This window comes from Electrona antarctica (assembly GCF_951216825.1).
Source record: "Electrona antarctica genome assembly, chromosome: 18".
NCBI lineage: Eukaryota > Metazoa > Chordata > Actinopteri > Myctophiformes > Myctophidae > Electrona > Electrona antarctica.
The window spans coordinates 3,993,161-4,004,380 of NC_136799.1; the positions used below are offsets into that span (position 1 = coordinate 3,993,161).

General features: G+C 43.9%; 1 protein-coding gene and 1 long non-coding RNA gene across 2 annotated transcripts; one reads left to right on the plus strand and one right to left on the minus strand.

The window, feature by feature from the left end:
- Nucleotides 1-445: 445 nt before the first annotated feature.
- Nucleotides 446-3,785, minus strand: LOC306942684 (uncharacterized protein; the record flags this gene model as incomplete). The annotated part of the gene is made up of 6 exons (XM_079528693.1): nucleotides 446-457; nucleotides 1,485-1,624; nucleotides 2,526-2,668; nucleotides 2,772-2,891; nucleotides 3,236-3,353; nucleotides 3,674-3,785. 6 exons carry the CDS (start codon nucleotides 3,783-3,785, stop codon nucleotides 446-448), a joined length of 645 nt encoding a protein of 214 aa, XP_079384819.1.
- A 5,059-nt stretch (nucleotides 3,786-8,844) lies between these two features.
- Nucleotides 8,845-10,891, plus strand: LOC306942382. Its single transcript, XR_013792283.1, has 2 exons — nucleotides 8,845-9,047; nucleotides 9,523-10,891. It is a non-coding gene; the product is annotated as an uncharacterized lncRNA (long non-coding RNA).
- The last annotated feature ends 329 nt before the right edge of the window (nucleotides 10,892-11,220 follow it).

An 11,220-nucleotide genomic window follows, 5' to 3' on the forward strand; every position in this document is an offset into this window, starting at 1 on the left:
GTGAGCGGTCGGTGAAAATCGCAGATCTACAAGCTCTCAACGTGTCACAACGTGACATGTTGAGAGCTTGTAGATCTGCTATTTTCACTTAGAGCCCTGGAAGACTCTGCTCAACTCAGTATAAAGGAGTGTCTAAGATACACATGCACGCACGCACGCACGCGCGCGCACACACACACACACGCGCACGTGCCAGCATGCAGGACATTAAAACATGGACACACACGTACGTTTAATGGCGTCTGTGGCGAACGTGTAGCCGTGTATCAAGTAAACAGCTGGACTGTTCGGCCCTTTGATGTTCGATCCCAACAGGATGAGGTCATCGCCGACTTTCACCACCAGGGGAGCTCCCGAGTCACCCTGATAAGACACATGTAGTAAAGCATTGTTCAGTAGGATGTGACAGCACCATTCCCGTGTCAGAGGAGGGGTGTGTGGACTGTTAAGACGCCTCCTTAGGCAGGTTTGGTCATTTTTCCTTTTTACTTATTTTTTTCTCTCTCTAAGGCTGAAGTGCTCCATTAAGGTGTGAATAGGATGTGATTCTCTCTCTAAGGCTGAAGTGCTCCATTAAGGTGTGAATAGGATGTGTTTCTCTCTCTAAGGCTGAAGTGCTCCATTAAGGTGTGAATAGGATGTGTTTCTCTCTCTAAGGCTGAAGTGCTCCATTAAGGTGTGAATAGGATGTGATTCTCTCTCTAAGGCTGAAGTGCTCCATTAAGGTGTGAATAGGATGTGATTCTCTCTCTAAGGCTGAAGTGCTCCATTAAGGTGTGAATAGGATGTGTTTCTCTCTCTAAGGCTGAAGTGCTCCATTAAGGTGTGAAAAGGATGTGTTTCTCTCTCTAAGGCTGAAGTGCTCCATTAAGGTGTGAATAGGATGTGATTCTCTCTCTAAGGCTGAAGTGCTCCATTAAGGTGTGAATAGGATGTGATTCTCTCTCTAAGGCTGAAGTGCTCCATTAAGGTGTGAATAGGATGTGTTTCTCTCTCTAAGGCTGAAGTGCTCCATTAAGGTGTGAATAGGATGTGATTCTCTCTCTAAGGCTGAAGTGCTCCATTAAGGTGTGAATAGGATGTGATTCTCTCTCTAAGGCTGAAGTGCTCCATTAAGGTGTGAATAGGATGTGATTCTCTCTCTAAGGCTGAAGTGCTCCATTAAGGTGTGAATAGGATGTGTTTCTCTCTCTAAGGCTGAAGTGCTCCATTAAGGTGTGAATAGGATGTGTTTCTCTCTCTAAGGCTGAAGTGCTCCATTAAGGTGTGAATAGGATGTGATTCTCTCTCTAAGGCTGAAGTGCTCCATTAAGGTGTGAATAGGATGTGATTCTCTCTCTAAGGCTGAAGTGCTCCATTAAGGTGTGAATAGGATGTGATTCTCTCTCTAAGGCTGAAGTGCTCCATTAAGGTGTGAATAGGATGTGATTCTCTCTCTAAGGCTGAAGTGCTCCATTAAGGTGTGAATAGGATGTGAGTCTCACCTGGCAGATGTTCTGGCCGCCCGCGTCATTTCCAGCACAGATCATGTCGTCCGTCATGTTTCCATAGTATTTCCGCTTACATTGGCCGTGGTCGTATACCGTCATGTTGACTGCTTGGAGTGTCCTCGGGGCCGGTAGATCTGTAAATACACACAAACAGAACAGAACCATTATCTCTCTGCGTGCGTGCGTGTTCTGACTGCAAGATTAACAACTTTTCAACCCTGTGTCTCTATTGTGGGTATATGGTATATAGAAAATAGCAGATCTACAAGCTCACATTGTGGGTCAATATGGCTTAAGTGTTTACATACAGTGAACAGTGGAAATGGAAACCTAAATGTCATTATTTATGCGATTATTGTAGATCTGCTGTTTTCACCAAATCTTGGCCTATTATGACTTGGCCAGAATAGGGAGGCGATAGATAGGTGGATGTGCTTAAATACTGTTATTAATACTGCTGTTATTATTAATTAGCATTCTTTCAAAACATTATTCAGTGAAATTCTACGTGTACTGCACTCAAAGTGTGGTCCGGGGACCTCCAGGGGTACTTGAGGCCACCTGATTGATCCTATAAACTCCAGGGTGTGGCGACTGTGGCTCAAGAGGTAGAGCAGGTCGTCCAATGATCCATGGGTCGGCGGTTCGAATCCCGGCTCCTCCTGGCTACATGTCGAAGTGTCCTTGGGCAAGACACTGAACCCCAAATTGCTCCCGATGTGCTGGTTGGTACCTTGCATGGCTTCCGCCGCAATCGGTGTATGAATGTGTGTGTGAATGGGTGAATGTAATGCACAATCTATGTAAAGCGCCTTGGATAAAGGCGCTATATAAATGCACCATTTACCATTTACCATTTACCAGGGTCCATTTGGTTATAACCTCATGCGAATAAACTGCTCTCAGTTGGTTAACAAACAAATGGAACCCCATTGGAACCTAATCTATACAAGTCCATTAGTCCAAATGTGATTATCTTTGGTCCCCATGCAGGCAGGGTGCCATCTTGGGGGTCCCGTGCCGTGCCGTGCCTACCTGATGTTCCCACTTTACACCAGCAGTACACCGTGGCGTTGGTGCCAGTCGGGAAGACGCTGCCCTCGGCTGCTAAACACGCAGGCTTGATGTTCTCCACAGGCCGGTCCAGTTTGACCACCGCCTGGTCGTACGCCCAAGTCCTGTCAGGGATGAGTCAGAATAATCCAATATTAGTTATTAAACAGCACACTAGAACAATAATCTATACTGTGATTTCTGGTCAGTCGTGCACAAGATCCCTACCTTGGATCATTTGGGTCCCACTTTGGGTGGACCCTGTAATCACTGATGCTCCTGGTCACGCCCCCTTCTCCATCGAGGTCGGACCGCCCCATGGTTAGGTTCAAGAAGGCTGTGTTAGTCCTGCATGGAAGAGAAACATAGCCTATAAATGTCACATTTAGTGATTATGCTACAATATTCAACAGTTGTCTTCATGTATGCACAACAACAACCCTATGAACTCTGCACAGCACCATGCTCTCTCACTCTCTCTCTCTCTCTCTCTCTCTCTCTCTCTCTCTCTCTCTCTCTCTCTCTCTCTCTCTCTCTCTCTCTCTCTCTCTCTCTCTCTCTCTCTCTCTCTCTCTCTCTCTCTCTCTCTCTATCACTTTGCACATGCATGAGCACTTTAGGGCTGAGAATGTAAAAAGGATGAATAACGTTGTGTTACTTACATAATGCAATATGCAGTAGTTACCACGTACTGGGCCGCCACCAGACTTCCGTAGCATGCATGAACGTTCCTTAAACCAAAGCTGGTAATGAACGACAGCTCGGCTGGCTCTGCACTGCATGGAACAGAGTCACTGGCTGGCTCTGCACCTGTGGAAGAGACACAGATCACAGATATACAATTAACCACTAAAGACCTATGGGCCAATATAGGCTATACTTCATTGTATTATTTTTTTAAGTATCTAAAAAAGACTAAATCCAAATAATTATCCTAAGGGATAAGTGTTAAATATCTCTATATTCTGATAGTATTCCTATATCATTGCTATGGCCTCCAGTAAAAAGGAGTCTCCCTGTCTCTGTTAACCAATAAGTAGATACATGTGAAAATACGAAGTGATCATGCAGACAAATTGGAACTGGAATAATGATAATGAACACATCATCATGTGGAAGTTGTCTTATACCGCGTCCGCGGAGCAGGGACACCAACACCACCACGCCCACGATAATGCCCACAGCGAGGCCAGCAGTCACGTAAGGATGCTTAGGGCGAAGGCGCCTCCATTTGTCAGCCATCTTGGCACACAGAGTGCGACAGAGCCCCAGATCTGAAACACACACATGGAGGACACACACTTTAATCACAGCAGAGCCAGGACGAAACATATATATATATGACCTTCATCGTGGAATAAATTAAACATAAGTCACAACAAGAACACGTTCCTATAGTGTAATAGGCCACATCAGAGGTACGTGCACGGTGCACGCACAGATAGACACTGGAGGTCAGGTGGTGTTAGAGCACTATAGGCAAGTGACAACTTTGAAAGTTGACGTGAACGCGCAGCGCGCATAGCGGAGTCAATTCCAATCCGCTCCCTTACAGGCAGTCAGTGGTTCTCAAAGTGGGGTCCGGGGACCCCCAGGGGTCCTAGCGGGAGTTCCAGAGGGTCCCCCCAGGACCCCAGTTAAAGATTATATAGTAACCAAATGGACCATAAGGTATCCACACACCGGGCGCGATTCGGATGCGAATTCGGATTTTTAGCGGCGTTTCTCGGTTTTCCGAAAAACGCGGCCGGTGTGCAACCAATGCACCTTTAGGGGTCTGTATTCTATGTAAGAGAGTTAACCAAATTTGCTTCCATTGTACACTCTGAGTTAAATTAACATTGATTTTACGATATAAATTGCGGTCCCAGAGATAGACATGCCATTAAATAGGGTTCCGTAGCCTAATGCATGCAGGGGGTCCGAAGGTCCCAATTAAATTGGTTGAAAATCTTAAATCGGTATTATATATATATATATATATATATATATATATATATATATATATATAGGTTGTAAAGCCTGCACCAACGTTCTGTCTATAAAATATATAAATTAGGCTATAGGTTTACACCTGCATAACTATTGCGCACTACAGGCTAATATTATGCTCGCGCGTGGAAAATAGGAGAAATGGTTAGCAGACGGTATGTTTTTTCCTCCGTAGAACACTTCTCCGTGAGGCGCACGCACTCACATATTGGCAGCAGCGCGCTCAATATAGGCTATATGCGATCCGTTTGGCCAACACAGCCAACAACACATAGAACCAGCTGTTATTAGTTATAGACGCACCAGCCATTTAAACACAATAGAATAGCTGCAACTTTTTTGCCAAAAGGGCTATTTTACAGAGAAGGTATAGGGGTCGTGAGAGGCTCCATCCTCACCCCATGGAGACTTTCAACAACACAAAACAGCCATAATTTGTTTCGGTGAGTTAAGCAAAGTAGTGAATGGTAAATGGTGCATTTCTATAGAGCGCCTTTTGGCACCGATAGCGGAGGAAACCATGCAGGGCACCAACCTGCACATCGGGAGCAATAGGGGGTTCAGAGTCTTAAATCTACATAATACAAATACATCGACATAATACCAATAATAGCCGGGTCATTAAGTAAACAAAATAATAATAAAGATCATATGATCGCTGTCTGTTTTACAATGCACGCATATAGCGCGTCCAAGAGCCCACATATTGGCACCGCAGTAACGCACACGCCAAAAACCAGTAGAATAAACAAGCTATAATACATTACATTCCGTCTTAGATTTGCTGCTTCATATAATTCCATACATTGCATTCATTCCACAGCTCCACTTTTCCATGAGATTTACTCGGACAATTCTCTGAGTCTATGCCAGACTAATAACATACAAAGTGCCGACAATTTGCTGCCCAGGACATCGGTGTTTGTTGGTCAACTCTATTTCCGTAATTTAAAATACTTATTCTGACTTAATTGTACCATTTATAGACACTTATATGATAACGGGAAAAGTCCAGACGGAAAAGTTAATTCACAATTATACACCATAGGCTATACTGCATGTATATTGTATATGTGTGTACAGGCGCATGGCTATACACACTTGTTGAATGCGTTTACCACAACAACACTCAGCCATGCTATATTTATCATCGGCATTCCATTCACTTCCAAAGCATTTTACATTTGATATGAAGTCTGTCGTATAGTGTCGTTTCTTATATATATTCAGAGTAAAACGTATAGGCTACTTACATTATAGACGCCCCGTCTTGGCTGGATATGTCCGCTCTCTCTCTCTCTCTCTCTGTCTCTGCGCTGATGTGAGTTCCCAGAAGTTTTCCACCATGCAGCGGAGACTGAACTAACTAGTCTGATGGAGCTGGGAGACGAAATGATTCTGCTCGCATGCAGGAAGCCACTGGTTTATACATGCCATGGCCTCCCAATGCCTCCTTGATGACGCAATGAATCAGGGCGGTCAAACTGTCCGTGCACCTGCGCGCACACACTCTCTCTCTCTATCTCTCTCTCTTTCTCTCTCTCTCTCTCTCTCTCATGTAGCTGCTCCAAATCAACTCACAACAAGTTCACAACGCGTATATTTTGCATCGTTCCATCTGCCCGTGGGCGGATGGTGGTTCAGGGGTAGAGTGGCCGCATGCATGCCGGCGCATAGAAACAGCAAGGTCGAAGTGTCCTTGAGCAAGACACTGAACCCCTAATTGCTCCCTATGTGCAGGTTGGTGCCTTGCATGCATGGTTTCCTCTGTGCATGAATCGTGAATGTAATGCACTATGGAATTGTGTGTGTGTGTGTGTGTGTGTGTGTGTGTGTGTGTGTGTGTGTGTGTGTGTGTGTGTGTGTGTGTGTGTGTGTGTGTGTGTGTGTGTGTGTGTGTCAATGAAGGTAGAGCAATTGAGGCCTCAAGTGTGACTCCACTGTTCAGTACACTGTTCTTTGACTCCAAAGAACAGAACACAAATATAAGCTACATTTGCTTTGGCAATTAATGTAAACGTATATGTTTTCTCATGCCAATAAAGCCCTTTGAATGGAATTGGCTCCATGAAATAATTGACATTCCTGTATCGCCAATTAATGGTCAAATGTTTCGGTGCTTTATATTATGTTGACTTGTACATGAAAATAAAATGTACATGATTTATGCATAACCCATTGAATTAAAAAAACAACAGTAAGGTTTTAACACACACACACACACACACACACACACACACACACACACACACACACACACACACACACACACACACACACACACACACACACACACACACACACACACACACACACACACACACATCCTATATGGTTCAGCACCCTGGACAGCGCCGCCTCCTATAGGCTCCGGACAGACAGACAGACAGACAGACAGACAGACAGACAGACAGACAGACAGACAGACAGACAGACAGAGATGCGCTGAGAGTTTAGTTTAATTTAATTTGACACTTGAACAGGTTACCCATCATGTTAACAGAGCAGAGGGAGGGGAAGTCCTGCTATAGTTTTAAGAAACTCCTTAAAAGACATTTGATCAATTACCCATTATAATATTTATTAACTGACTTGTAATTCAATTAACTTTTATTGTCTTGAATGTTTATTCATTTTATTTTTTATTTTTTTGTTTGCAAGACAGTATAGGCCTATATATGTATTGTTATGTCTGGTGTGGAGTCAGTGGACCCCAGGAAGAGTATCTGCTACTTTGTGGGCACCTATATGGGGATCCGAGTGAATAAGGTCCGCTCACTCTTGAAAGTGCAGGACTCTGCTTTTAGGTCATGCACTTGATCTCAGAGAAGCTATAAGGAACCTGACTGAGGGGATACACATCATCCTATATATGCTCAAAACAATCCAGACACATTACATTGCAGACTATTACAGACCACAGCGAGAGAGATGCTGAATGCCCCGGGGATCCATCCCTGACTGACCCAACGCTCTCTCTCAACACCTTCTATGCTGGTGAGCTGCTCCCCAGTGTAACTGTGACTGAGGTCTCTGCAGGGAGTCAAGCACCACTAGGCTGCAGGGCCGGATAACATTCCAGGCAGTGCCCTCAGTCATGCATACATCGGTGGAGATGCTGTGGAGGTACGGTGGTCCCCAGGTTCAAATACCATGGGAGTGCCAACAACCTGACACGGAAGCTCACCTCGGCCTCCTTAATGAAGAAGGCCCACCAGCGTGTGTACTGTCTGAGGAGACTGAAGCGGGCGGGGCTGGGTATACCCCTGTCCTCACCTCAAGGTGTGTGCGGTGTGGGGTGCATACTTAGTTTAGACTATAGTCATTGGTTAGACGTGGGTTAAGGTTAGGTTTAGATGTGCTGCCCCGTGGGAGGTTAGGTTTAGGGTGAGGGTTTGAGATAGGTTGTAATTGTAGGACTAATGACTGGTCTAACCAATGACTAGTCTAAACCAAAAACTGTCTAAACTAAGTACTGCACCCGTGCGGTGGAGACTGCATCCTATAACATCCTGCATCACCGTGTGGCGTGGAAGCTGCTCTGAGGCAGACAGGAAGGCTCTGCATGCAGCGGGTGGTGAAGTCTGCCCAGAAGATCACTGGATGCATCGGGTGGTGAAGTCTGCCCAGAAGATCACTGGATGCAGCGGGTGGTGAAGTCTGCCCAGAAGATCACTGGATGCAGCGGGTGGTGAAGTCTGCCCAGAAGATCACTGGATGCATCGGGTGGTGAAGTCTGCCCAGAAGATCACTGGATGCAGCGGGTGGTGAAGTCTGCCCAGAAGATCACTGGATGCAGCGGGTGGTGAAGTCTGCCCAGAGGATCACTGGATGCAGAGCCTTCCTGCATGCAGCCCTCAGTGACATTTACATCGGCAGGTTATATAGGAATAATACCATACCAGCATCAATTCAATTGAATCGAATTAAATTTTTATTAAAGTGTCAAATCACAACAAAGTTGTCTCAAGACACTTTACATATAGAGCAGAAAACCGACAGAGATCCCACCCAGAGCAAGCAATACTGCGACAGTGGTACAGTCCGATGTAACACACATGATTTAGTGGATTACAGTATAACCCTAACATATAGAGACAAGCTACAGTTGCCTTATATGTGTGCTTTTCCCTAAGAACTAAATCTAAAGTTACTATGTTTAGTGACCCTGTCTAAAACCAAACCACTGAGTGGTGCAGATATTTGTTAAACTATCTAAAAATCACTAAATATCAGAGACAGAGTGACATGTGGTTCCACCAATCAGCAGTCAGTTTAGGCCTGGCTGATATGCTGTTCCAGCCACACAGCAACCTGTTGAAGCAGTGATTATCTTCTACCTGCAGTGCTGCACTAATCAAGCCCAATTGAACTGAGTCAGTTCAGCTGTTGAGGTTAGAGACAGAAAAAAAGCCAAACAGCAGTGCACAGCACATGAGAAGAGCACAGAACAGAGAGAGGAAAAGTGTGATTCTAGAAGAGTTTTATGAGTACAAACCACAGCGAAGCAAGGTAACTCACCACATCTTATGAGTTAAAGTTACTTTGGTTTTTGATGAGTGGTGTTGTTTATTTCTAGAAACCATTGTGGATTCACTGGGGCAGCTATTGCATTGTTTGTGCCCAGCCTGTTTCACACATAATCGGTGAGACAGTTCATTTATTTTCAATGAAGGGATATTGTTGTTGTTTTTGCATTTAGCAAGTGAACACTTTGAGAGTGTAATACAATAAGTTTGTTTGTTTACTTCATGTTGCACTTTATACAAGTGTGTACTGATGTTCATGACATGTCAAGATGTTTTTGTTTAAAATACATGTTGAAAGAAAGTATGTACAAAGGTTAAAAATGCACAGGTTGTTGCATACAGTATTTCATTTGTTTTCATTTAAAAAAGTTCATGTAATGCATATTTCATGGTTAAAAACTTTCTAGACAACATACAGTTGATACTGATTAGATTTCTCTGACACTGTCTGATGACAGGTCAGGTTTTTTGTTGGATTGGATCGTTTTCCAGTTGACCATTCCAATAGATGGCGAGCTTCCCACCAGGATCTAGAGGTTGATCGACAGCGAGTGTTCCCCCATACGCTGGTGACCACTGGACAGACTACTGCACTCTAGGCGTAATCTGCAGACTCCCCCACTCTCAGCTGCAGTAATCCCAATTCCCCCTATCTCCATTCGCGCACACGCATGCACACACGTTCCCCATGAATTGGAACTCTGATACTTACAGTTTTGGAATCCATATGGAACTTTGACACATATTGATACATACCTGGATGGTTTATCCTTGGAACTCTGAACCATAACACGTATACTGATTTTGCATACTTACCTTCCCTTGTTCATCATTGGGAGAACAGTGACTGAGTGGTCAATTATTACTTATTGTAAAGGGTGGATGTTTGAATATTTTATTGTCCTATTTTGATCATTTGATTGAACTGGAAAGAAACAAGGTTTAAAGGAGATAACTGAGGATTCAAGTTAGAAGGTTTCACCCAAAATAGAAAGACACAGTGAACTGTGAGAATTGAAAGTGGCCAAGCAATTTCTATTTAAGAGTTGGTACCAATTTATTTGTTTTCCATATTGTATGTTTGTTTATTGTTTTTCAATATAACTGCCGGCAATCATTTAACATTTAACCTCCTTGTATCTTAGTCTCATTTAAGCACTCCCCATAGCTCCAGCAGTCGAACCTACACAATAACTAGTCCAGATTTTGCTATAGTGCCTTATAGGTGCTACAAGTTACTCACAGAAGTGTCACTCGCCCCCGTTTGGCACAAGTTGGTATTACACCACGTCACACTTTTGAAGGATGCCCTGGCTGCACCCACCCTTCACACAGTCTGTTCACCGATCTGTTAATAATCAATCTGTTCATTGATTATTACTTTATTATTGATTGATTATGACATTATTATTGATTGATTATTACATCATTAACAGTTTGCACGTACAGGCACATGGAAGTACAGTACAATACAGATCTGTTAAAAGGATGAAACCAAGAAAGCCTTTCTGCTTGTTTCCATTGTGTGAAGGACAAGTGTCCTCATGACTGACATGATTGATTGTGTAGAAGCCATTTAACTGTTGGTATTTTCTGAATATTTCTGTTATTTAGCCTTAATAGTTTGATTTTGATTATTGGCTAATTGAATTATTGTTTGGGCACAGACGGGCACGCCTCCCAGGCCTAGGCTATAATTGTGGACAGGTGTGGGGGGAGAATTCATGCACCTACGTGGAGACATGGTTTTTACCAGCAGCACAGAGAGCCAAGAAAGAATGTCATATGCACTTTATTCTTATTAAAGCAAAGCAAAAATGAGTTCTACCTGCATGTGGACATTGGATTTCTTTATGCCTGCGTAAGCCTACAACCACAGAATGGGTGCATCAGTGAGTTTGTCAACAATTGGTTTGAAAGCTGACAAACAGCACTTAAAACAGTAAAAACCTATCCATTTGGACTGGAACAGCGAAGAGGATCAAGGAATGGAGTCTGGAAGGAGTTCAAGGACAAGACGAGACAAACTCAAACCAATATTAAGTGGACACGCAGCGCAGCACAAAGCCTCATCAAAGGCCCTTGGTATGTAATGAAACACCGAAAAGGCTGTACAGGAAAACAGCAAGCCGGACAGCAAGCCGGACTTATTAGTG